General features: G+C 48.4%; 1 protein-coding gene across 1 annotated transcript in view; it reads left to right on the top strand.

Annotated features, from left to right (window-relative positions):
* EEF1A2 (eukaryotic translation elongation factor 1 alpha 2) overlaps positions 1–23358 on the top strand; it is a 58222-nt gene extending 34864 nt beyond the window's left edge. Inside the window, exons 3-7 of the mRNA XM_060230667.1 lie at positions 431–727; positions 15714–15864; positions 18184–18440; positions 20764–20998; positions 23000–23358. Of these exons, the coding sequence (XP_060086650.1) occupies positions 431–727; positions 15714–15864; positions 18184–18440; positions 20764–20998; positions 23000–23127 (1068 nt within the window). The 3' untranslated portion in view covers positions 23128–23358. The remainder of the gene's footprint in view (positions 1–430; positions 728–15713; positions 15865–18183; positions 18441–20763; positions 20999–22999) is intronic.
* The last annotated feature ends 4616 nt before the right edge of the window (positions 23359–27974 follow it).

Here is a 27974-nt window from a genome sequence, read left to right as displayed (position 1 = left end):
TTGAGAGTTTGCGATGGGCCCAAGGTCACCCAGCAAGCTTCCGCAACAGAGTAGGGATTCGAACTGGGGTCTCCCAGATCATAGTTTGACACACTAATCACTACACCACACTGGCTTTCAGAATGATGCAAGATCAGGGCTTTTTTTATAGCAGAAACTCCTTTGCATATTAGGCCACACACCCCTGATGTAGCCATTCCTCCAGGAGCTTGCAGGGCTCTTCGTACAGGGCCTAGTGTAAGCTCCAGGAGGATTGGCTACATCAGGGGGTGTGGCCTAATATGCAAAGGACCTCCTGCTACAAAAACAGCCCTGTGCAAAATGATGGATCAGAATCTCAGCGTTGGCATTTGGAGCTCTGACTGTCCATACCTGATGCAAGGTCTCGTCAACCACATCTTCTCCGTTTCTCTCCCTTCTTCATGTGTAGGCTGACTGTGCCGTCTTGATCGTGGCGGCTGGGGTAGGTGAATTCGAAGCTGGCATCTCCAAGAACGGTCAGACCCGCGAACATGCCCTCCTGGCCTACACCCTGGGTGTCAAACAGCTGATTGTGGGCATCAACAAGATGGACTCCACCGAGCCCCCTTACAGCGAGAAGCGCTACGACGAGATCGTCAAGGAAGTCAGCGCTTACATCAAGAAGATCGGCTACAACCCGTCCACCGTCCCCTTTGTGCCTATTTCCGGGTGGCACGGAGACAACATGCTGGAACCTTCTCCCAATGTAAGTGGATGTGGGCCCATTCTCTTGGGGGTTTGCGGTTCCCAGATCTGAATGGATAGGCCCAATAGTTCTGTTAGGCAAATTAGAAGCAGGAGATATTGACACATACACAAAAATATACATGTATGTATTACAAAGTTGATTTAAAAACAGATATTGGCCCTGGTGATGGCCTCAATTAAGAATCAAGGTGTACAGTGATTATTGGGTAAAGCATCTAGATAGGAAGGGCCCAGGGCTCCTTGCTGACCTCTCAGTCCCCCTCAACTGCATCACAAGTTGTGGATTCGGTACCAGATCACATTTTATCACCTGCCACGATGGCTTTTTTTGTAGCAGGAACTCCTTTGCATATTAGGCCACACCCCCTGATGTAGGCAATTCTCCAAGAGCTTCCAGTAGTATGACCCCTGTAAGCTCCAGGAGGATTGGCTACATCAAGGGTGTGTGTGGCTTAATATGCAAAGGAGTTCCTGCAATAAGAAACCCCCTCTGCTTCCACTAATTTGGCCCTTCTGACAGAACTTTCTTTCTAAATGGCCATGGTGCAGTTGTCCTTATTGGGATATTTGGTTAATGTAGCCGAATTTGCCCAGTCGTAGAAACATGATACTGAATGCAGTAAATAAATCTTCCAAGAGATATATTGCAAAAAAGGTTGATCACGTTCACCTTTAGCTCGCAGCCAAAAGAAGAGAAAGAAGCTTGATCTAAAGAATACTTTCCTTATCACAAATGGCCAGCTAGTCTACAGCATGTGTATGGGCAGGGGTGGAATTCTAGCAGGAGCTCCTTTGCATATTAGGCCACACACCCCTGATGTAGCCAATCCTCCTGGAGCGTACAAGGCTCTTATTTGTAAGCTCTTGGAGGATTGGCTACATCAGGAGGTGTGGCCTAATATGCAAAGGAGTTCCTGCTAGAATTCCACCCCTGTGTGTGGGTGTTATGAGGGCATTGTTTCTACAGGAGAGGCCTTCCAGAGATACGTGTCTTCATGGAAAGCCATGTGCAGTGAGTGAGAGGACAAAGCGGAAGAAAGAGAGGAGGGGCCAGAGGGCAGCTCCCATGTTAAAACAAATGGAGCTGTTCCATTCAAGGAGATACCATCTGTACACGCTTAAGAGTGATGTAGTGCCCCTCCCTCCGGCACTGTCCAGGCATGCTAAATTGCTCACCTCAACAGTTCCGGCCAGTAGCAAGCCCCCCCCCCCCCACCAGCCGAAAGCAACCTGATGCAAAAAAGCCCTGGGTGAGTGAAGCAGGCCTCACTCACCTGGGCCTCTCCTTGGCTGTCCCCGCCCCCCCAGTCAAAAGGCCAGCAAGCCAGCCACCACCCAAAATCACATAAGAAGTGGAGAAAGAGTGGCGTGGGCTTCTCCAGGGGTTAATGAGGCCTCTGGGGGTGTGGCAGAGCTCCTGGTGACTGGCTGGCTGCCTGCTCTCCTGATCCAGGGATTGTTATGCAGCTGCACCTACTATTCAATGGACAAAGTAGGTGGGGAGGAAGAGGGGGAGCTGTCAGAAAGGTTCAGGAGCAGTGTTCCTGTGAGCTGCTGCTGAATTCAAGGTCTGGTTGGTATTCCTATTTAATGAGGCTAGCCTTAGACCCAGACTGCTGCACTGGTTCTCTGTCACAAATCAACAGGGCTTTTTTTGTAGCTGGAACTCCTTTGCATCTTAGGCCACACACCCCTGAGGTAGCCAATCCTACTGGAGTTTACAGTAGGCCCTGTAGTAAGAGCCCTGTAAGCTCCAGGAGGATTGGCTACCTCAGGGGTGTGTGGCCTAATATGCAGAGGAGCTCCTGCTACAAAAAAAAAAAAGCCCTGAACACACATGAAGCTGCCTTGTACTGAATCAGACCCTTGGTCCATCAAGGTCAGATTGTCTCCTTAGACTGGCTCATGGCCAATATTCCCTCTAAGCTGTGGAGTCTTGTGAGCAAAAATTTTACCTCACAAGTTGCTGGCATTAAGGTTGTGAATGAGGGATTTGACTGTTACAGAAATGAGTTTGCTTTGGGGCCATCTTTCCTGAGTTAAGGCAGACACGTGTGAGCTGGAGGCTTAAAAAACTGTGAGCTAGCTCGCACTGACTCAGCTTGGAGGAAACACTGGCCGTGGCTCTTAACCAAGGTTCTTTCACATCACCTACTGCCACCCAAAATCATATAAGAGATGGAGAAAGGGTGGTGTGGGCTTCTCCAGGGGTTAATGAGGGCTGCTGGGGGTGTGGCAAAGCCCCTGGTGGCTAGCTGGCTTCCACTCTCCTAATCCAGAGATTTTGTTATGCAGCTGCACCTCCTATTCAGTGGACAAGGTAGGTAGGTGGGGAGGAGGAGGGGGGCCATCAGAAAGGTTCAGGAGCTGTGCTCCTGTGAACGCCTGGTGAACTCAAGGCCTGTATTTGCATATGCCACACACCTCTGACATCACCAGAAGGTGTACTAAATTATAGCTGCTCAGCATCTACCTTCAAATGCGTCTTGAATTATAATTATCATAAAACCTCCTTCCCATCATACTTTTTAAAATTACTTTCTCCTATGTGGCCCCAGTGGCATGAGGAAGATTTCCATCGGTCTGCTTGATATGTTTTGGTTATTTCCCCATTTTTTGTGGGGAAATTTTTTTAGAAAGTTTGTCAGATCTTTAGAGTGCAGCAAGATTCTCACGGGGGTTTGAATAATGGAGCCCAGAAGCAAGAATTTGGGGGAGGAGGGGAGAAAGAAAAAACGCAATAAAAGTTAGAAGTTCTGAAGCTCTGCTGCTGTGAGCTTCTGTCTAAAATGAGGCCTGGGCCAAACTATGTTAGATTCCAGGAAATTGAGTGGATCCCTAGGTGCAGAGAACACCTTCTGGAAGTGAGGGAGGGCGTGGATGAGAGCCGTGGAGAGGAGGTGGTTTCTTCCAGTGGAAGTCTCTCCCTCCTCCAGGCTCCTTTAAGCTAAGGGGAGAAAGCGTCCTTGTCTCTTCTTTCGGATTAAGGCTGTCTGAGGAAGCTTTTTCTGATTGGAGAAATGAGATTTCTGGTTGGAGAAGAATTAACACCCCCCCTTCCCCTCAGGATGATGGTCCCCATTCACAGCTGGCCTCCTTTTGGATGCTTTCTGCCACTCAAATACACATCTGGGGATCTGAATATAGATAAGAACATAAGAGAAGCCATGTTGGATCAGGCCAAAGGCCCATCCAGTCCAACGCTCTGTGGCACATAATTGCCAAAACTCAGTTGCTATCAGGAGGTCCACTAGCAGGGCCAGAACTTCAGAAGCCCTCCCACTTCCCCCCCCCCCCCAAGCACCAAGAATACAAAGCATCACTGCCCCAGGAGTAAGAACATAAGAGAAGCCATGGATCAGGCCAGTGGCCCATCCAGTCCAACACTCGGTGTCACACAGTGGCCCAAAAAACCCAAGTGCCATCAGGAAGTCCACCAGTGGTTCCAGGACACTAGAAGCCCTCCCGCTGTGCCCCCGCAAGCACCCAGAATACAGAAATTCCCAACATTACAAACATATTTTATTCCACCATTCCTCCATAGGTAGTTCTCTTCCCCTCATTTGTCTTCACAACAACAACGCTGTAAGGCGGGTTAGACTGAGATGGAAAGGATTTGACCAGGACTTTTTTTTAAGAAAAAGCCCAGAAGGAACTCATTTGCATATTAGGCCACACCCCTGACATTGTTTCACACAGGGCTATTTTGTAGAAAAGGCCCAGCAGAAACTCATTTGCATATTAGGCCACACCCCTGACATTGTTTCACACAGGGCTATTTTGTAGAAAAGGCCCAGCAGGAACTTATTTGCATATTAGGCCACACTTCTGACATCACCATTGTTTCGCACAGGGCTATTTTGTAGAAAAGGCCCAGCAGAAACTTATTTGCATATTAGGCCACACCTCTGACATCACCATTGTTTCACACAGGGCTATTTTGTAGAAAAGGCCCAGCAGAAACTCATTTGCATATTAGGCCACACCCCTGACACCAAACCAGCCAGAACTGCATTCCTGCTAAAAAAAAAGCTGTGGTTTTGACCTGGACTGACATTTCCCTGGGCACAAGTATTCAGTGAATAGAGCACTATTTTGCCATCTTTACTTAAACACTATTTTGCCTAAAACGCCCCCCATGTCCTCTTCCTGAGAAGTGACTGGTTCCAGATCAATCTGTCAGTTTCATGGCTGAGCATGGATTTGAACCCAAGGCTCCCAGGACCGAATTGCTGCACCTCTCTGGCTTTGACCAGTTTCGCTGCAGAGGAAGGGAAGCACCCGAGTGGTACTTCTGGAGGTCCGCGTGTTGATGCTGTGGCTTGTACAGTTACTTCTCCCCAAGGAACTGCAGAGGAGGGATTGTTAAATATATGAAATGGGAGCTTTGTTTGTGCAACAAAGCTCCCCTTGTGTGCAGGTTGCAGGCTGGGTTCTTCGTTCTACTCATGGCTATTCCTACTGCTTCTGTCTCCCTGATATTTTTTTCTCCAAACCTTCCTGGGGAGGCATCAGCTGGCCTTTCAGACTTCTGAGTTTGCATCATGCCTTGACCTGGTATGTGGGGTGGGGTGGACCTGTGGGCCTCTGTAGTGAAGAAGACCACAGATTTATACCCCACCCTTCTCTCTGAATCAGAGTGGCTTACAATCTCCTTTATCTCCTTCCCCCACAACAGGCACTCTGTGAGGCGGGTGGAGCTGAGAGAACTCTCACAGAAGCTGCCCTTTCAAGGGCAACTCCTAGGAGAGCTATGGCTGGCCCAAGGCCATTCCAGCAGCTGCAAGTGGAGAAGTAGGGAATCAAACCCGGTTCTCCTAGATAAGAGTCCGCACACTTAACCACTACACCAAACTGGCTCAGTGACCGGCAGGGCTTGATATCCATAGGCCAGTTTGATATCCAGTTCCACAGCTGTTGTTGTGTCACTTGAAATGTTGTGAGGCGTTAAATGATATTTCCAAGCACTTAAGCTGCATGAACATCAAAAGAGACCTGCTGGATCAGACCAGTGACCTGCTGGATCACACAGTGGCCAACCAGTTCTTCTGGAGGGCCAACCACAAGGCATAGAGGCCGAGGCCTTCATAAGAACATCAGAAGAGCTGTGCTGGATCAGACCAGTGCGTCCATCTAGCCCAGCCTCCTGTCTCACACAGTGGCCAACCAGTTTCTCTGGAGGACCCAACAGCAGGACAGAGGCCGAGGCCTTCAGAAGAGTATCAGAAGAGCCCTGATGGATTAGAGCAGTGATCCATCGACTCCAGCATCCTGTCTCGCACCAAATTTTCAGTATAGCATCTAGTGCCTCTCCCCAATATACCCCCCAAGTTTCAAAACGATTGGACCAGGGGGTCCAAGTCTATGAGCCCCAAAAGAAGGTGCCCCTATCCTTCATTATTTCCTATGGAAGGAAGTCATTGAAAAGGTGTGCCGTTCCTTTAAATGTGATGGCCAGAACTCCCTTTGGAGTTCAATTATGCTTGTCACAGCCTTGATCTTGGCTCTGCCCCTAATGTCTCCTGGCTCCACCCCCAAAGTCTCCTGGCTCCATCCCCAAAGTCCCCAGGTATTTCTTGAATTGGACTTGGCAACTCTAGGGTGGCAGGGGCTTCTCCAGGAGTTAATGAGGGCTGCTGGGGGTGTGGCAAAGCCCCTGGTGGCCGGCTGGCTGCCCGTTCTCCTAATCCAGGGATTGTTATGCAGCTGCACCTACTATTCAATGGACAAGGTAGGTAGGTGGGGAGGAGGAAGGGGAACCCTCTGAAAGGCTCAGGAGCTGCACTCCTGTGAGCTCCTGCTGAATCTGAGGCCTGCATTTGTTAGTCTTAAAGGTGCTACTGGACTCTTTACTATTTTTCTTTTGTGTAAACTTCAACCAAGCATCAGGATATGAGTCTATTCATCTCAGCCAGAGCTGGTCTGTTCGTTGAATGGCTTTTTGTTTCTTCAGAAATGAAGACAAGAGGGCGGCTCCCATTTTGACTTATTTTCTTTGCTTCCTCCCTGTCTCTTCCCTATCCTGCTCCCGTTCCCCCCCCCCAGTCAAGCCAGGAGCCAATCAGACCTCTTTTAGGCATGTCATGTGATTGCATTAAAAAAAATGGAACAGGTCAGCCTCGGCGTCTGGGCAGAGATTAAAACTGGCGAATCCTCTTGACAGGCTTGGGCAGCTGTCTCCCCCCCCCCCCCCCAGCTGTCCGGGCCAGTGTTGAGGGTGACCTCCTTTGGGGAAAATAGGACACAGAGTGAATACACAAGGGAGATTCCCCACAGCCAGGAAGACCAGGGGATTGGATGGACCCACAGCGGGTTCAGGAGGAAGCGATACTTAACGGCCTTAGGAAATATGCAGTTGCTCTGTCTTTCTCTCGGAAATGGAGAGACACATTCCTGGTGCATGCTGGGATTTCTTAGAAGAGTCACTGCCTTTTAGAGTCACGGTGTTCAGTCAGTCAAGCTATGGACTCAGAATCTTTGGATTGACCAAAGGTTGACTCAGAATCTTTGGATTTGCCCTGATTAATTGATTAGCTTTTAAACACACATTCTTTTTAATAGAAGTCAGGGCTTTTTTTGTAGCAGGAACTCCTTTGCATATTAGACCACACACCTCTGATGTAGCCAGTCCTCTTGGAGCTTACAGGGTTCTTAGTACAGAGCCTATTGTAAGCTCTTTGAGTATTGGCTACATCAGGGATGCGTGGCCTAATATGCAAAGGAGCTCCTGTTACAAAAAAAGCCCTGATGGAAGTACTTAAAAATTCTTCATGTCAAGAGGCATCTTCTTTAAAGAGAGATTTAGGTGGGTAGTAGCCTGTGCTCCCTCTAAGCTGATGAGCTGGCTCACAGATTTTTTAGCCTCCAGCTCACGCATTTTTGTCTTCACTCAGGAAGGATGACCCCAGAGCACAATAATTTATGGAGTTGCTCATGACTTTAATGCCAGTAGCTCACAGCTTTAATATCAGTAGCTCACAAAGTAGAATTTTTGCTCACAAGACTCTGCAACGTAGAGGGAACATTGGTAGTAGCAGGCAGAGCTTACAGGGCTCTTAGTACAGGGCCTACTGGAAGCTCCAGGAAGACTGGCTACATCAGAGGTGTGTGGCCTAATATTCAAAGGAGCTCCTACTACAAAAAACCCCCTGGGTAGTAGGCTTGCCAATCCTCAGGTCCCAGTGGGTGATCCCCCAGTTTTGCAGACTCCTTCCCACCCCTAGTCAGCTCATTGGCCCCGCCCCAACAGCCACCATGTGCCTTTCCACTTTGGAAGCCTAGAAGAAGCTTGGAAAGGCTTGCTGTTTGGACAGTGCGTCTGCGCCTTTAAATCTGTAGGAGCAGTGCTGACCCTAGGGCTCACACATTTTTGTCTTAGCTCAGGATGGATGACCCCAGAGCACAGTAATTAATGCAGTAGCTCACAACTTCAATGCCACCGGCTCACAGCTTTAATACCAGTAGTTCACAAAGTAGAATTTTTGTACACAAGGCTCTTCAGCTTAGAGGGAACATTGTTCTTCCAATCCGGTCCTTTTTTTTAGCACCATAATGGCTACAGTCGGACTATTAGGATTCTATTAACATTTGCTGTTCATTAGCTTTATCTCTGCCTTACCGGCACAGCCAAGCCAAAGTAGTTTTTTTCCTGTACTAACCCGAGGGATCCTCTCAGGCAGTAGACCATACAATTTCAAGAAAGTAGGTAAACCCAGAATAGCTCCTTAATTTCACGAAGGTGAGAGAAGCGTGATTTATAGTTCTTTTTAAAAAAAATTAAAAACACAAGTTTATTTTAATAAACAGATAAACATTCTGGATCATAGTCAAAATAATAATCAAAAGTATGATTCAACAAAGTCAGCTAGTCACCTGTAAACATCCAAATGAACCGCAAGTACATACAGTGCAAAATCAAATTAAAAACAAATTAATCCCAGACCAGTATATTATGTGCAGTTGAACCAAAATTCCCACAAGAAAAATAATCCAGAAAAGGGGACCACTTAGCTAAAATAGTTGACCTTCGATGTGAAGTATGCCCCCTTCTAAATTATGTGTAATTTTGTCCAAAACAAAATACTCCCAGCATTTGCTTAACCAGGCCACCAATGGAGGAATTGAATTCTGTCTCCAGTGTAATGCAATAGCATACTTAGCCGCTTTGAGCAGCAAAGAAATCAACTCCTTTAATTCAGAAAGTCTAAAATCATCCCAAATGTTTAGGAGACAAATTTTAGGGGATAATGGAATCCTTACTCCCATAGTATAAAAAAAAATTCATAATGACTTGTGACCAAAATGAAGAAAGCAGTGGACATGTCCACCACATATGAAAGTAAACTCCTTTTTCACTACATCCCTTCCAACACAGAGAACTGAAAATATTAGGAGATGCTCCAGCTGCCTCAAAAAGGAAACACTTGGAAAGTGGTCCCTTTTCACTGGGGCGGTTCTGAGTTGGTGCCCGGCTGTCTGCAGGGCCAGAGAGCGCCTTATGTGCACCCGGGCAGCTGTGATCAGGACGCATGAGCGTTCCAGACGCTCCCCGGCCGCCCAAGACCCACCCTTTGCTCCAGCGCCGTCTGGAAGCTCCAGGGCACTCTTCTTCTGGGCGGCTGCAAGCCACCCTGAACTGGCCATCTGTTATCAGTCAATAGGTGTGAAAGAGCCACATGTGGCTTCCATCCCACAGTTTGGTCACCTCTGGCTCAAGACCTCAGCCTGAGACCCAGGAGAACTGCTACCAATCTGAGCAGAGAATACTGACCTTGACGGACCGATGGTCTGATTCAGTAGAAGGCAGCTTCATGTGTTTTAGACAGAAACAGGGCTTTTTTTTTTGTAGCAGGAATTCCTTTGCATATTAGGCCACACCTCCTCTGATGTAGCCAATCCTCCAAGAGCTTACAGGGCTCTTAGTACAGGGCCTACTGTAAGCTCCAGGAGGATTGGCTACATCGGGGTGTGTAGCCAAAGGGATTCCTGCTACAAAAAAAGCCCTGGATGGAAATGAATGCAGATTTAATATTCTAAGCGCTTGGTTGTGTGTGTGTTTTTTTAAATCGGGAGCAATTCCTAATTGGATGATAAAGTTAGAATACGTGAGCATGAAATTAGATTATATTGGTTTTGTTTTATTTATATTTGTTTTATTTCTATCTTGATCCGGATGCCCCAGGCTAGCCTGATCTCATCAGATCTGGGCTCCTAAAAGCAGCATAAACTCTGATTAATATTTGGACGGGAGACCGTCGAGCAGGGCTTTTTTTGTAGCAGGAACTGCTTTGCATATTAAGCCACCCACCCCTGATGTCGCCAATCCTCCCGGAGCTTCCAGTAGGCCCTGTAAGAAGAGCCCTGAAAGCTCTTGGAGGATTGGCTACATCAGGGGGTTGTGGGACCTTCTGCATGCCAAGCAGATGCTCTGCCACTGAGCCATAGCCCTTCCTCTCTTGGAGGGGAGTTTAAGCTCCCCTCTTTCTGCTTTTCACATTTTCCTGGAAACCTAGGGTTTCCCCTGGGTCTGCAGAAGAATATCCCCTATCAGGGCTTTGTTTTTCTGCAGCAGGAACTCCTTTGTATATTAGGCCACAACCCTCTGATGTAGCCAATCATGATGGGCTCTTCTTACAGGGCCTGCCGTAAGCTCTTGGAGGATTGGCTTCATCATGGGTGTGTGGCCTAATATGCAAAGGAGTTCCTGCCCCCTATCAGAACCCAGCCTCATTTTCTAGGTTGCTTTTTTTTTTTAATTTGCACAGGAGGGCCAGATTCAGAATTAGTTATACACTAATATGTCAATTGCTGATGATTTTAAAAGCAATCCTCCATTGGCTGTATGTCTGTGTGTGTGTCAGGTGGCTGCAGCAGGGCCATTAGAATCACAGGGGCTGATTTCGCACTGACCTTTTACTGGCGCGACCACCCTCCTCACGCCGGCGGATCTGCAGGGATTTCGCACCAGAAGCGCCGGCGCAGCCAAAAGAGCCGGCAACTTCCGTCCCGAAACCAGCTCAAACGGAAACCGCCAAGAAGCAGGAAAACGTTTGAGCGGGTTTCGCGACGGAAGTAGCCGGCTCTTTTGGCTGCGCCGGCGCTTCTGGTGCGAAATCCCTGCAGATCCGCCGGCGTGAGGAGGGTGGTCGCGCCAGTAAAAGGTCAGTGCGAAAACGCCCAGGCAGTGAAAAGATCAGTTGCCTGCATTTTTTGGAGTGTATCCATGACTCAACCCAACAATACCGATGAGGCAGCTATGGAGGCAATTAGCCACAAGGTGGTGCTTTTGCTTAAGAAATCTAAAATGCGGAACTGCTCAAGGATCTGACTGATTCAATGTCAGTCAATATTGTGAGTTTTGTATCTGGGATGCCGATGGTTTTTTCCCTTTGTAAATTGCAGCTCTCTTGGGGTCCGGTTTGCGAGCAGGGATGAGAAGAAGAGATGAATCTCAGGAGACATAAAGGCAAAGAATGTGGGGAAAGCCTCAGCCTCTCTGCCCTGTTGGTCTTACAGGGGAACTGGTTGGCCACAGTGTGAGGCAGGATGCTGGATTAGATAGACCACTGGTTGATCCAGCAGGGCTCTTCTGATGTTCTTATGCAGGCCTTGGCTTCTTTGCCCTGGCCACTGTGTGAAGCAGGATTCAGTACTAGATGGACCGCTGGTCTGATCCAGCAAGGCTCTTCTGATGTCCTTATGAAGACTTCGGCCTATGTGTCCTGTTGTCCCTCCAGAGGAACTGGTTGGCCACTGTGTGAGTCAGGTTGTTGGACTAGATGGACCACTGGTTGATCTAGCAGGGCTCTTCTGATGTTCTTATGAAGGCCTCAGCCTCTATGCCCTGTTGCTAACCCTCCAGAGGAACTGGTTGGCCACTGTGTGAGGCAGGATGTTGGACTAGATGGACCACTGGTCTGATCCAGCAGGGCTCTTCTGATGTTCTTATGAAGGCCTCAGCCTTTATGCCCTGTTGCTAACCCTCCAGAGGAACTGGTTGGCCACTGTGTGAGGCAAGATGTTGGACTAGATGGACCACTGGTCTGATCCAGCAGGGCTCTTCTGATGTTCTTATGAAGGCCTCAGCCTTTATGCCCTGTTGCTAACCCTCCAGAGGAACTGGTTGGCCACTGTGTGAGGCAAGATGTTGGACTAGATGGACCACTGGTCTGATCCAGCAGGGCTCTTCTGATGTTCTTATGAAGGCCTCAGCCTTTATGCCCTGTTGCTAACCCTCCAGAGGAACTGGTTGGCCACTGTGTGAGGCAGGATGTTGGACTAGATGGACCACTGGTCTGATCCAGCAGGGCTCTTCTGATGTTCTTATGAAGGCCTCAGCCTCTATGCCCTGTTGCTAACCCTCCAGAGGAACTGGTTGGCCACTGTGTGAGGCAGGATGTTGGTCTAGATGGACCACTGGTTGATCCAGCAGGCTCTTGTGTTCTTAACAGGGCCAGCCCCGCCACTAGGCAGACTAGGCGATTGCCTAGGGCACTGGCCTTTGGGAGTGCTGAATTGGCTGCCCCACATGTGAATTGTGAGATTATCATTTGGGAGGGGGGGAAATGGTGCCAGAAATTAGCCTTGCCTAGGGTGCTATACAGTTTAGGCTGGCCCTGCTTCTTAATGTGGAGGTAAACAGTACCTGTTTGGGGCTGGGACGGCGCATGAAAAGGCCAGTTGCCTTAACAGACATACCTGCTGCATTTGTGATCTGATTTGGGATCTGTCACAGCTGCAAGATACAAAGTAAAGCTTTGGGGGAACTCTGAATGACTCTGAAATAGGAGGGTCGAGCTGTCAAGTTAGTTATAAAAATACAAATATTTATTATGGTGTACACATTGGCATAGGTTAAAAGAAGGGGTCCAAATATCAGACTCTTAAAACTTTTTAAATACAGAGATCCTAGTTACACATGGATGTGAGAGAGCCAGTTTGGTGTAGTGGTTAAGTGTGTGGACTCTTATCTGGGAGAACCGGGTTTGATTCCCCACTCCTCCACTTACAGCTGCTGGAATGGCCTTGGGTCAGCCATAGTTATCGCAAGAGCTGTCCTTGAAAGGGCATAAGAGAAGCTGTGTTGGATTAGGCCAGTGGCCCATTCAGTCCAACACTCTGTGTCACACAGTGGCCAATATATATATGTGTGTATACACACACACACGCACACATATATATTTATATTTATATATACACACTGTGGCTAATAGCCACTGATGGACCTCTGCTCCATATTTTTAACCAATCCCTTCTTAAAGCTGGCTATGCTTGTAGCTGCCACCACCTCCTGTGGCAGTGAATTCCACATGTTAATCACCCTTTGGGTGAAGAATTATCAGTAACTGTGAGATCCCTTTCAGCCCCATCTACCTCACAGGGTATCTGTTGTGAGGGGAGGGGGAAGGTAGAGGAGATTGTGACTGCTCTGAGATTCAGAGTATAGGGCGGGATATAAATCCAGTATCATCATCACCTTGTGACCAATAGACAATACACATGTTGGGCCCTTAGGCCCTTCCCTTGTAGTCGCTATTACTATTATAAAACAACACACATCTAGGTATAAATATATGAAAAAAGATTTTTTTTAAAGCCAGATGTTGCTTTCTGAATGACACCATGTGTGGTGTTTTGCCTTTAGTTGACCTTTGAACTGAATTGACCTTTCTGGTCCTCTGGGGGTTACTCCATTCGGTATCCGTTCTCCATGGCCTCTTGAGAGGCAGTCTGGTGTAGTGGCTAGAGTGGCTGACTGAGCTCTGAGAGATCAAGTCCAGCTCCCTGCTCTACCATGAAACTCCTTGGGTGACCTTGGGCCTCTCTCTTTTTGTCAGCTTAACTTACCTCCCAGGGTTGCGGTGTGGATAAAACGGGGATGGGAGAATGGTTTATGGTATCTTTGCCCTGGAAAGGGTAGGGTAGAAGAAATAAAAATTTCTTCAAATATATTAGAAGCAGGAAACCAGCCAGGGAGGCAGTGGGTCCCTTGGATGACCAAGGGGTAAAAGGATTACTGAAGGAGGATAGGGAAATGGCTGAGAAGCTGAATGCATTTTTTGCCTCCGTCTTCACTGTGGAAGACGAGAAGTGTTTGCCCGCTCCAGAACCACTAATTTTGGAAGGGGTGTTGAAAGACCTGAGTCAGATTGAGGTGACAAGAGAGGAGATGCTACAACTGATAGATGAATTAAAAACTAATAAGTCACCAGGTCTGGATGGCATACATCCAAGAGTTCTGAAAGAACTCAAAGTTGAACTTATGGATCTCCTGACAAAAATATGTAATCTTTCATTGAAATCTGCCTCCGTTCCTGAGGACTGGAAGGTAGCAAATGTCACCCCCTTCTTTAGAAAGGGTTCCAGAGGGGATCCCGGAAATTACAGGCCAGTCAGTCTGACTTCAATACTGGGAAAGTTGGTAGAAACCATTATCAAGGACAGAATGAGTAGGCACATTGATGAACACGGGTTATTGAGGAAGACTCAGCATGGGTTCTGCAAGGGAAGATCTTGCCTCACTAACCTGTTGCTTTTCTTTGAGGGGGTGAACAAACATGTGGACAAAGGAGACCCAATAGATGTTGTTTACCTTGACTTCCAGAAAGCTTTTGATAAAGTTCCTCATCAAAGGCTCCTTAGAAAGCTTGAGAGTCATGGAGTAAAAGGACAGGTCCTCTTGTGGATCAAAAACTAGCTAGTTCATAGGAAGCAGAGAGTGAGTATAAATGGGCAGTCTTCGCAGTGGAGGACGGTAAGCAGTGGGGTGCCGCAGGGCTCGGTACTGGGTCCCATGCCCTTTTAACTTGTTCATAAATGATTTGGAGTTGGGAGTGAGCAGTGAAGTGGCCAAGTTTGCAGATGATACTAAATTGTTCAGGGTGGTGAGAACCAGAGAGGATTGTGAGGCACTCCAAAGGGATCTGTTGAGGCTGGGTGAGTGGGCGTCAGCGTGGGAGATGAGGTTCAGTGTGGCCAAGTGCAAAGTAATGCACATTGGGGCCAAGAATCCCAGCTACAAATACAAGTTGATGGGGTGTGAACTGGCAGAGACTGACCAAGAGAGAGATCTTGGGGTTGTGGTAGATAACTCACTGAAAATGTCAAGACAGTGTGCGTTTGCAATAAAAAAGGCCAACGCCATGCTGGGAATTATTAGGAAGGGAATTGAAAACAAATCAGCCAGTATCATAATGCCCCTGTATAAATCGATGGTGCGGTCTCATTTGGAGTACTGTGTGCAGTTCTGGTCGCCGCACCTCAAAAAGGATATTATAGCATTGGAAAAAGTGCAGAAAAGGGCAACTAGAATGATTACAGGTTTGGAACACTTTCCCTATGAAGAAAGGTTAAAACACTTGGGGCTCTTTAGCTTGGAGAAACGTCGACTGCGGGGTGACATGATAGAGGTTTACAAGATAATGCATGGGATGTTCCCTATGAAGAAAGGTTAAAACACTTGGGGCTCTTTAACTTGGAGAAACGTCGACTGCGGGGTGACATGATAGAGGTTTACAAGATAATGCATGGGATGGAGAAAGTAGATAAAGAAGTACTCTTCTCCCTTTCTCACAATACAAGAACTTGTGGGCATTTGATGAAATTGCTGAGCAGTCAGGTTAAAACAGATAAAAGGAAGTACTTCTTCACCCAAAGGGTGATTAACATGTGGAATTCACTGCCACGGGAGGTGGTGGCGGCCACAAGCATGGCCATCTTCAAGAGGGGGTTAGATAAAAATATGGAGCAGAGGTCTATCAGTGGCTATTAGTCACAGTGTATATATGTGTGTGTGTGTGTATATATATATATATATATATATATATTGGCCACTGTGTGAGACAGAGTATTGGACTGGATAGACCATTGGCCTTATCCAACATGGCTTCTCTTATGTTCTTATGAGTAAAAAAATACTATAGGCATAAACCTTAATTCCTCAGTGATGCCTTTCATGTTCACACGTCCACCATTTTGTCTGACAGATGCCCTGGTTCAAAGGTTGGAAAGTGGAACGCAAGGAAGGGAACGCCAGTGGAGTGTCCCTGCTGGAAGCTCTGGATACCATCTTGCCCCCCACCCGCCCCACAGATAAGCCTCTGCGCCTGCCCCTTCAGGACGTTTACAAGATTGGAGGTGAGTTGAAAACCCTGGCCTACATTTCTGCAGTTTCTGGGTGAAAATCGTCTGCTCCCCACCTTGGGGTTTATTTCATCAGACAAACTTCGAAGGATGCGTCTGCTCCCTCAGACTTCATGAACAGGCAATGCGTGGAAGAGCGCCCAACCTTTTTGAGCCTGCAGGCCCTTCTGGGATCAGGGTTCTGAGTGCCACAACAAAATGGCTGCTGCAGGGGGTGGGGCAAACCACAGAATGGTCACTCAGGAGGCGGAGCCGACCACAGCTTCTTGGTGAACAAGTTTATTTCTAAGTCTTAATAGTAACGCTTCAGTATTTCAGGGATAAAGTCTGTTTGTTTGGGCACCAATCCAAAGACCTGCTGGGCCAAAGCTCCCCCTGATCTCACCCACTTTCTAAAAAAGACTTGACAGACACCAGAATAGGTGTCGACGAGCCCCACGTACTGAGTGTGGCAATGAGTTTAGGCTAGGAGTGGAATTCTGGCAGGAACTCTTTTGCCTATTAGGCCACAACCCCTGATGTAGCCAATCCTCCAAGAGCTTACAAAAAAGAGCCTTGTAAGCTCCAGGAGGATTGGCTACATCAGGGGTGTGTGGCCTAATATGCAAAGCAGCTCCTATTAGAATTCTGTCCCTGATTCAGATGCTTCACGTTGGAAGATGTGTTTTAAAGCAACAGCATCCTACAAATATCTGTCCCCAGGTGCAGAAGAGCTTCTGCAATGTTATGGAGCATTCATAAACATTCTAACTGCGGGGTTAGTCAGCCGGAGCTCTGCTACTGCACAATTTCTCGACTGTACTAGGCAAGGTCAGGATTGGACATTTGGTACCAAATTCCACATCTTCAGTGTCTCATTTTTACAGGCAGTGTCTTAGCTGTTAAAAAGCTGAGAAGGTAGACTTGAAAGGGTGGTTGCAGCGCCGAGTAAAAGGTCAGAAGCTAGACCAGTATTTCCAGTACTCAGCCCTGCCCTAAGTCCTTGCTTCTTTCTGAAACTAGCAGAAACAAAACTACTTCATGCAAGATAAAGAACTATGCAGAGTTTTGTGTCAGACAGGCTTAGGCATCTCTGTCACTTACAGCACCTGTTTACATGGAATAACTTTTCTAATTAATTGAAATCCAGTGACTCCAATTCCTAAATTCAGGATTTCAAGATGCAAGCTCTTGGCTTCCTTCCTTCCTCCCTTCCTCCCTCCCTTCTGCCACCTTTATCCTCAGTAGGGGCCCCAAGCAGCTTACATCGTTCTACTGTCCTGTTTTACCCTCACAACAACCTTGTGAGGTAGGTTAGGCTGAGCATTTGTAGCTGGCCCAAGGTCCGCCAGCAAGCAATTGTGGCAGAGTGAGGATTTGAACCTGGTTCTCCTGCATCCTAGTCTGACTTCCCAGCTACCATACCACATTGGAATCACCTGCAGCATATGTCAGGTTGTATTGGCCCCCAGTGAACTTCTTATTTGTGACATGACTGGCTAATACTAACGATTAGATTTGAGTCTAGAAGCACCTTAGAGGCGAACAAGAATGTCAGGATAGAAGCTTTCAAAAGTCAAGGTGCCCTTTGTCAGATACCGAAGAGATGTGGGGAGCTTTGTCTGTCAAAAGCTCAACCCCTGGGGACCTTGTCGGTCTCTAAGGCATTCTGCTGCAGACCAACATGTCTGTCCTCTGAAATGAATACTAGCAGTTGTCTGTCCACCACACACCTCGCTGTGGCGGGTGCTTTGTTTATTATAGCAGTAAGCCTAAGCTGATCACAGTACAGAAAGCAAAGAGAAGGGGAACCGGTTTGGTTTAGTGGTTCAGAATGGTGGACTCTAATCTGGGAGGACTGAGGTTGATTCCTCACTACTCCACGTGCAGCCAGCTGGGTGACCTTGGGTCAATCATAACTCCCTCAGAGCTGTTCTCTCAAGAGCTCCCTCAGCCCCGCCTACCTCAAAAGATGTCTGTCGTGGGGAGAGGAAGGGAAAGAGATTGGAAGCGGCTCTGAGTGAAGGGCAGAGTATGAATCCAGTCTCTTCTTCCTCTTCCTCCTCTTCTTCTATTTCTGACCTGCTTTTTAGAGCGTAATTGTGAGAATCTGATGAGGTCCTGGATACTGAACAGAAATCCTACTTTTGCCTCAAGTATCTGATGCGGGAACCTTTGACTCCCAAAAGCTTATCCCCTGAAAATCTTGTTGCTATCCAAGTGCTACTGGACTGTCCTACAGCAAGCCAACATGGCTTCCCTCAGAAACCATCTCAAGTCTCTGGGCGTTTCTTCTGTGGCTCTGATCTCCTCCCCTCTTGCCGTCCTCCACAGGTATTGGGACTGTCCCCGTGGGCCGTGTGGAGACGGGGATCCTAAGACCCGGCATGGTGGTGACCTTTGCCCCCGTCAACATCACCACAGAGGTCAAGTCGGTGGAGATGCACCACGAGGCCCTGAGCGAGGCCCTCCCCGGGGACAATGTCGGCTTCAACGTGAAGAACGTCTCTGTGAAGGACATTCGCCGTGGCAACGTCTGCGGGGACAGCAAGTCTGACCCGCCACAAGAGGCTGCCCAGTTCACTTCTCAGGTCAGTGGGGAGTCGACTGCAGCCATTTTGAAAGCATCTTGTCTAGGGTCACGTTGGTTGTTGGAGCTGCGTCTGGGCCCTTCAGAAGGGATGACAAGTCCCTTTTGTTTGATTTGGAGGCAGGCTCGTTTTACCAGATTTTTATGCCCTTACTGAACCCAGACCCTCAAGACCCTGAACAGTCACGTTAAAAACATTTCAGGGTCGCCAACCTCCAGGTGGCACCTGGAGATCTCCCTGAATTACAACGGATCTTAGAACTAGAGAGATCAGTTCCCCTGGAGGCAATGGCTGCTTGAGAGGGTGGAGTCTGCCGCACTGTACCTTACTGAGGTCCAGGGCTTTTTTTTGTAGCAGAAACTCCTTTGCATATTAGGCCACACACCCCTGATATAGCCAATCCTTCAAGAGTTTACAGAGTCCCAGGTGAGGAAGGCCTGCTTGTGCTGGCTAGAGATCCAGCCAGCCCAAGCAGGCCTCGCTCACCTGGGGCTCTCCTTGACCAGCCCCCCAGCAAGCCACCCGCTACCCAAAATCACATGAGAAGTGGAGAAAGGGTGGTGTGGGCTTCTCCAGGGGTTAATGAGGGCTGCTGGGGGTGTGGCAAAGCTCCTGGTGGCTGGCTGGCTGCCCGCTCTCCTAATCCAGGGATTGTTATGCAGCTGCACCTACTATTCAATGGACAAGGTAGGTGAGGAGAAGGAGGGGGAACCCTCAGGTTCAGGAGCTGTGCTCCTGTGAGCTCCTGCTGAATCTGAGGCCTGGGTGTATCTCGGTCATCTCTAGTGTTTATTGGATCTCGTCATTCATTGCAATGCTGAGATCAGAATTCAAGAGAAGTTGGTAGTTCAGTTATTGCAGTATTTGCTTAAATGCAAGACTAGTTTCCCCCCCCAGCTATGAAAGGGAGGGAGGGAGGGAAGTATCTTAAATTTGCTGTGGGAGAAAAAGGGGGGGGGGAATCCCTGCATTAAAGCAGAACTCCAAAAAAAGAAAACGCTGGGAAATACTGCTTACTACTTAGCCTGAAAATTTATCACAAAAGGTTATAAGGTGTCTAATAAATCAAAGAATCAGCAGTTCATTATAAACATCCACAGAAAAGACTCATAAATCAGAGCGTGCTCATGCAAGGGAGTCCACAAAGTGACTCTAACAAAACTGGCTCTCACTGGCATTTCTTAAAGGTGCCACAAAGAAATTTTCCAGAATCCTCAAAGCAAACAAATATTTCAAAAGAGCAAAGCAGTAGACAAGTTTCACCTTTAAGACCAACTAAGCTTTATTCGGAATGTAAGCTTCCGTATGAATGTTCATTCTGAATAAAACTTAGTTGGTCTTAAAGGTGAAGCTTGTCTATTGCTTTGTTCGGTTGCTTCAGACCAACTCGACTGCCCACTTGGAAATATTTCAAAAGTCAGTCCTCCAGTGTGGCATTGATGTGTCAGAAGAAAAGTCTATTCATACAGAGCTAGTCCACGTAAAACCGGTATGATAACGCTTTGTTACCTTCCTCAAGACTTGTGGCTTAAAGTGGAACCAGTCCTTCCTGTCAGTTCCGTACAAGGCACAAGCTCATTCTTTGTCTAGACAAAGTTACAGTTATGTCCAATAATGAGGTATCCGGCTCGAGGTTGACTCAGCCTTCCATCTTTCTGAGGTCGGTAAAATGAGTACCCAGCTTGCCGGGGGGGGGGGGGGGAAGTGTAGATGACTGGGCAAGGCAATGGCAAACCACCCCGTAAAAAGTCTGTCGTGAAAACGTGAAAGCAACGTCACCCAGAGTCGAAAATGACTGGTGCATTTTACTTTAAAAAAAAAGGTTTTGTGTGTAACCTTGGGGGCGGGGCCAGCCTTGCCACCTCCCTGCCCCCCTACCCTCTCTGCCTCCCCGTGCCCCACAGAGACTGCGTGCCAGCCAGATGCCCTCCCCGCTGGCTCTCTGATGATTGGAGTAATCAGAGAGTGGGTGGGGAAGTAGTCAGGCCAGCATGAGCGGCAAAATTTGGGCATTTGCCTATGGTGCCGGGCTGGGAGGGCCCAATTTGGTGCCCTCCCCAGCCTGGCCCTCTAGGCAAATGCCTAATTTGCCTAGTGGAAGGACTGGCCCTGACTGAGAGGGTTGTTTTCGAGTTAATCCAAGATACCAGCCAGCATCTTGTTTTTGTAAAAGACGTTAGAAGCATCTGCTTTTCAGTTGACTTCCACAAGAGGGCAGTGTTCCTTACCCATATATTGCGCTACCTGGGTCAGCGACGGGAAGAATTCACTGCAGCATCCTCCGGTCCGTCTAAAGATCTTCCCTTCTCCTTTTGCTCAACAGGTGATCATCTTGAACCACCCTGGTCAGATCAGCGCCGGCTATTCGCCCGTCATCGACTGCCACACCGCCCACATCGCTTGCAAGTTTGCCGAGCTAAAAGAGAAGATCGACCGGCGTTCTGGCAAGAAGCTGGAGGATAACCCCAAATCCTTGAAATCCGGGGATGCCGCGATCGTGGAGATGATCCCGGGCAAGCCCATGTGTGTGGAGAGCTTCTCCCAGTACCCACCCCTGGGTGAGAACGGCTGCTTTATATCATGTGCCTATCAAGGCAGTGCCTGGACTTGGTCCGGGCTAGTCTGATGTTGGAAGCTGAGCAGGCTTGTCCCTGGTTAGCAGGGCTTTTTTTGTAGCAGGATCTCCTTTGCATATTAGGCCACATACCCCTGAGGTAGCCACTCCCCCTGGATCTTACAGTAGACCCTGTATTAAGAGCCCTATCAGCTTCTGGAGGATTGGCACAGTGCTGGATTAACAATTAGGCCAAGTAGGCACTGGCCTATGGATCCCCACACCTTTAAGGCCCCGGGCCGGCTCCCCCACCCCCCCAGTTTCTCTGCGCTTGCAGCCCTCCCAGCCTGCACACACAGCCAGCAACTGAGCCACTCTTTCCGTAACTTGCCTGGTGCAGCTGATGCTGGCGTTGTTGACAAGTTTGCCTCTCTATGCCTCTCCCCTGCAACTTAGTAAAAGGGGCTTTTAAGAAGGTGCCTGCAGGCTACAGTGAGAGCGATGGGGCAGGTGCTCCAACTCTGAGATAATTTGCAAGGGGGACTCCAAGATTTTGACTGCCTAGGGGCCTCCACAGGGTTTAATCTGGCACTGGATTGGCAGCATCAGGGGGTGTGGCTTAATATGCAAAGGAGTTCCTGCTACAAAAATTTCCTACTGGTTAGTATTTGGATGGAAGACCACCAGGCTTGCTGTGCAGAGGCAGGTGATAGTAAACCACCTCTTTGTCACTTACCTTAAGAATATAAGAGAAGCCATTTTGGATCAGGCCAGTGGCCCTTCCAGGCCAACACTGTGTCACGCAGTGGCTAAAACCCAGATGCCATCAGGAGGTCCTCCAGCAGGACCAGAACTCCAGAAACCCTCCCACTGTTGCCTCCCCAAGCACCAAGAAGACAGAGCATCACTGCACCAGACATAAGAGAAGCCATGTTGGATCAGGCCAATGGGCCCTCCAGTCCAACACAGTGTCACGCAGTGGCCCAAACTAGGTGCCATCAGGAGGTCCATCAGTAGGGCCAGGACCGTAGAAACCCTCCCACTGTTGCCCCCCTAAGCACCAAGAATACAGAGCATCACTGCACCAGACATAAGAGAAGCCATGTTGGATCAGGCCAATGGGCCCTCCAATCCAACACTCTGTGTCACACAATGGCCAAATCCAGGTGCCATCAGGAGGTCCATCACCAAGGCCAGAATTCCAAATGTCCCCGTCCCCCCACTGCAACAAGAATACGGGTTGGCATTGCTTTTTTTGTAGCAAGAATGCCTTTGCAAATTAGGCCACACCCCTAATTTAGCCAATCCTCCCAAGAGCTTACAGGGTTTTTAGTACAGGGTCTTCTGTAAGCTCCAGGAGGATTGGCTACATCAGGGGTGTGTGGCCTAATATTCAAAGGAGTTCCTGCTATATAAAAAAAGCCCTACTTGTTGGCAACTGTATGAGAAAGGATGCTGAACTAGATGGACCACTGGTTTGATCTAGCAGGGCTCTTCTGAGGTTCTTATGAAGGCCTCAGCCTTTCTGCTCTGTTGTTGGCCCTCCAGGGGAACTGGTTGGCCACTGTGTGGGACAGGATGCTGGACCAGATGGACCACTGGTCTGATCCACCAGGGATCTTCTTATGTTCTTTTGAAGGCCTCAGCCTCTGTGCCCTGTTGTTGGCCCTTCAGGGGAACTGGTTGGCTCCTGTGTGAGACAGGATGCTGGACTAGATGGACCTCACTGGTCTGATCCACCAGGGATCTTCTTATGTTCTTTTGAAGGCCTCCGCCTCTGTGCCCTGTTGTTGGCCCTTCAGGGGAACTGGTTGGCCACTGTGTGAGACAGGATGCTGGACTAGATGGACCGCTGGTCTGATCCAGCATGGCTCTTCCGATGTTCTTAAGGCAGATTCATTCACCCTGCAAGGCTCTAGAATAGAAGGACAGGCCGCACCTCTGCCAGCGTCGTTCTGCTGAAACCTGCCCTTCAACTCTCTCCTCCGTTATGTTCCCCCTGCAGGGCGTTTTGCCGTGCGCGACATGCGGCAGACCGTGGCGGTGGGTGTCATCAAGAACGTGGAGAAGAAGAGCGGGGGCGCCGGCAAGGTCACCAAGTCGGCCCAGAAGGCGCAGAAAGCTGGGAAATGAATCGTAGGCGGCCCGTGCCTCGCCCAGAGAACATCCCCGCGGCCGGGATGCCGCCACCTTCTCCCCGAGGCACACGTGTGCACATCCGCTTGTAAGAGTTTGTACGTCAACGACTGGATGCTCACCATTAAGGTCCAGTGGAAATTCTTTAAAAGGAAAAGCATGTCCCAGCGTTTGTGAGGCTTTGTGTAAAATTTTACCAATAAAACCGGTACCACATCCACAGTGAAAGACGTTTGGGCATCTCCTTCTCTGTGTGGCCGAGCATCAATGCCTCTGCGACGCACCCTTTCTCACTCGCCCAGAGTGCCCACCGCCTGCCTCAACCCCTCGCCCACAGGCCCAGGCTTACAGGAAGGAGAGCCAGTTTGGTGTAGTGGTTAAGTGTGCGGACTCTTATCTGGGAGAACCGGGTTTGATTCCCCACTCCTCCACTTGCACCTGCTGGAATGGCCTTGGGTCAGCCACAGCTCTTGTAGGAGTTGTCCTTGAAAGGGCAGCTGCTGTGAGAGTCCTCTCAGCCCCACCCACCTTACAGCCCCACCCACCTCTCAGCCCCACCCACCGCCCCTGTTGTGGGGGAGGAAGGTAAAGGAGATTGTGAGCCGCTCTGAGACTCTTCGGAGTGGAGGGCGGGATATAAATCCAATATCTTCATCTTTAAGCTCCGACTCCCGAGAAAAATTACTGTAACAGTGCTAATATTTCAACCCATATATTAAAAAATTACAAAGAGTTCATACAGTAGAAGACTGCAGATTTATACCCTGCCCTTCTATCTGAATCAGAGGCGCAGAGCAGCTTATAATCTCCTATCTCCCCCCACCCCACAACAGACACCCTGTGAGGTGGGTGGGGCTGAGAGGGCTCACAGCAGCCACCCTTTACAAGGACAACTCCTGCGAGAGCTATGGCTGATCCGAGGCCATTCCAGCAGGTGCAAGTGGAGGAGTGGGGAATCAAACCCGGTTCTCCCAGATACGAGTCTTCACATTTAACCACTACACCAAACTGGCATACATGCAAAAGACATAGCTACTCAAAATCCAACTCTACGTGATGTGTACAAATGTAATGGCTATGCTACACGCTGCATTAATCCACAAGTCGAAGTGCATTCAATGAAAATTCACAATAGAGTGTCGCCTTCAAAATTTGCATAAGTCACAAAAATCAAGACAAGGATTCTGGAGGGTCAGTTCTCCTTAGATGTACAGTTCACATTCAGTTCACACGAGAAATCCCGGGTATAAGCACAGCTTTTTTTATAGCAGGAACACCTTTGTATATTAGGCCACAACCCCCCTGATATAGCCAATCCTGGAGCTTACAGTAGGCCCTGTACGAAAGGCCCTGTATGGTCTTGAAGGATTGGCTTACATCAGGGGCATGTGGCCTAATATGCAAAGGAGTTCCTGCTACAAAAAAAGCCCTGGATATGTCTCGTTCCAGCAACCTTCATCAGTGAACCCACCGGTTATACAAGGTGGCAAATGACCACCAAAACTATGCAGAGTTCTGTGTTGTCAACCCACAGGGAAAAAAATCTTTATTTTCTCTCAGGCACCATCACATCTTCAGAGCTTGACTAAAGCACTGTTCCCAGCGTGGCACACAACAATCACTATCCTTCTTGCCTTGTTTAAAATGAATACCGAGCCATGACCATTTCACGGATCAGGTCCTGTTCTTCACTCGCAGAGATATCAGCAGATAGGGTAGCCCTGCCCCCTTTAGCCAGTGGTTAAGTGTGTGGACTCTTACCTGGAAGAACCAAGTTTGATTCCCCACTCCTCCACTCCTCCACTTGCAGCTGCTGGAATGGCCTTGGGTCAGCCATAGCTCTTGTAAGAGTTTTCCTTGAAAGGGCATCTGCTGTAGGAGCTCTCTCAGCCCCAACTACCTCACAGGGTGTCTGTTGTGGGAGGAGGGGGAAGTTAAAGGAGATTGTGACCGCTCTGAGACTGATATTTAGAGTATAGTTCGGGATATAAATCCAATATACTCTTCTTTAATAATTGCCCCTTACTCAAACACTGCTATTGCACAGAGCTATTGGGGTTGGGGGCTCAAATTGCTGTTTATTTGCTCGCTGCCACCATTTGTTCCTGTTAGGGAAGCGTTGCTTGTTCTAGTACAGCCCCGCTCCCCTCCGAGTCTATCTGGGGGAGAAAGAGATTTGCTCAAGGCTTTTCGCTATCAAAGCAAGCAGTTTTATTAAGAACGATCATTCTGATGCGAGGAAGATCAGATCATGTTAGCGTACAGATAAAGATTCAAAGTGCTTCCTTCATAGGATAAAACAGACAGAAGGTCAGGGTCTGGTATCTGGAAAAAGAGTCCAACCATTCTGTTCTCAGATATAATATACACTCCCCCCACCTTTCAAATTACAGCCTGCATTCCTTTTAGGAAGACAAGGAAAACATACTCTCATGGGAAATATGGCTGGAACAGACCTTTGATTTAGCTAAGGTTGCTAAGAGATCAGCAGGTCAAAGAACAGATTTTGGGTAAGGGTGGGGGATAGAAACATCCTAAAACATAACAGATCAACCGCAGGCTCACTAATCAAAATCATTTCAAGAATCTTAAAACCATAAATACACACACACACATATACTGAGATCTTGACTGGTGTGGCTTAGTTTGAACATAGCACTGAAGGAAGACAGGTAGAAGTTACTTTTCAATAATGCATTTGCACTATTTCCTAGTTCCAGTGCTTGGGATCTTTTGTTACAATTTGACTTTTTCCCATGCAGCTTTAAGCAGCTCTTCTTCACCACAGCTTCACTCAGCCGGACACTCTCTCAACTGTCCTCAGTTCCCCTCGCTGTTGTTTTCTAACTGTGTCTCTCACTAACAAAGCCACCATGTGAACAACTGCAAGACATCAGCTCCCACTGGCTGCTCAGGGAGAGTGGAAACCTGACCTGTCCATCAAAGTGTCATTTGTCTTAGATTCTTGCAATTGTTCACATGGTGGGTTTGGGGGGAAAGCCTGTGGGTCCTATAGAACCGGGATCCCCAGTGTGGTGCTCATGGCCGCCGTGGTGCCATCAATATCTTTCTTGGTGCCTACCAATGGTTTTTAGAGAGAAGGTGGGGTGAGATGGACCTTTTGCCCAGCAAGGCTTCCGATTGGCTACTGAAGATTGGATTGGCCCTGCAGATCTATGAAACCATCGTTTTTCACTACGGGATGAGATCGTCACTGTGCAGCTGAAAGAAAGCGGCAGCCATTTTATAGCTGGTTCCTGTGGCCGCCATTTTGTGACTGCCCATCATGCCGTTTCAGAATTCCAAAGGTGCCCATAGGCTCAAAAAAAAAAAAAGAGTTGGGGATCCTTGCTCCAGAATATGGGATAAGAAGGCTTCCATTGGCCTTCCATTGGCCTTCTCCTGCAAGTGTCAAGCTGCAAGGGGAGTTCAGCTTGGGGAAGGGCTGTGGCTCAGTGGGAGAGCGTCTGTTTGGCATGCAGAAGTCCCCAAGTCCAATTCCTGTGGTCTCCAGTTAAAACAAATCAGGCAGCAGATGATGTAGACGACCTCGGTCTTAAACCTCGGAGAGCGACTGCCAGTCTGAGTAGACAATACTGATCCCAATGGACCAATGGTGTTTGATTCAGTATGAGGCAGCTTCATGTTTTCCTGCAGCATGTTATGGTGCGCACATTTTCTGCAGAACAGCAGGGCTTTTTTTTGTAGCAGGAACTCCTTTGCATATCAAGCCACACACCCCTGATGTAGCCAATCCTCCTGGAGCTTACAGGGCTCTTGGTACAGGGCCTACTGTAAGCTCTAGGAGGATTGGCTACATCAGGGGTGTGTGGCCTAATATGTAAAGGAGTTCATGCTACAAAAAAAGCCCTGTAGAACAGCATCAAAGTCCAGCAAACTGGCGAGATCCCTGCAAGGTGTGACTTTTGACTGTGCTTTGGTCTGATTCATGCATGTACAAATGGGGAGTTCTTAGCAGAGGGTCTTCAACACCGCCCCTGCCCCCCATCCTCTTGGCATGCAGAAGGTCCCAGGCCCATTTTATTACCTGAAATAATCTAAAAGATTTGTGTGTCAAGTACTGCACAGTCTTCATCAATGATGACCTCCAGGGATGGAATTCTAGCAGGAGTTCATTTGCATATTAGGCCACACCCCTCTGAGGTAGCCAATCCTCCAAGAGCTTACAAAAAAGAGCCTTGTAAGCTCTTGGAGGATTGGCTACATCCGGGGTGTGTGGCCTAATATGCCAAGGCGCTCCTGTTAGAATTCCACCTCTGATGAGCTCTATGATTGCAGAATCAGAGATAGTATATTCACTGTATGAAGAAGTTACAGGTTAAGACTATGTCTTGATAGGGCTGAGGTTACAGGTACAGACAGGCAATTATATTGGCCGATCCAGACCATTATATATTTGAGCAAGAAGCGCCTTTTTTCTACCAATGAAATATTTCCCTTTCCCTCCCCCTTAGTTCATTTCCAAGCCAGCTGCAGCCAAAAGCGATAGTCTTTGAGAGTAGTTGACCTTGATACCAAAGCGTACCACACACCTCAGGGTGAGAAAGACTACTTGTAAGTTTCACAGACGTGCGTGATTAGCTAGCAAGCTATTCTAGCAGTTACAAAAGTATTACAATAGTCCGGATTCAACATGGATGTGCTCATGTTTGTCTTAACCCGGAAGCTGCCCTCTGACCTCTCCTCTCATTTTCCCTCTGTCCTCCCACTCTATTTACATGGCCTTCCATGGAGACATTGGGTGGTCAGAGAACACTCGGCAGGGCACTGTGGTACAGAGAAATAACTCAACTGCAGAACATAAAGAGCAGCAGGGGTGGAAT

This window comes from Heteronotia binoei, chromosome 2, assembly GCF_032191835.1.
Source record: "Heteronotia binoei isolate CCM8104 ecotype False Entrance Well chromosome 2, APGP_CSIRO_Hbin_v1, whole genome shotgun sequence".
NCBI lineage: Eukaryota > Metazoa > Chordata > Lepidosauria > Squamata > Gekkonidae > Heteronotia > Heteronotia binoei.
The sequence above is the reverse complement of the archived record's forward strand: the minus strand, read 5'-3'. Positions and strand labels throughout refer to the sequence as shown.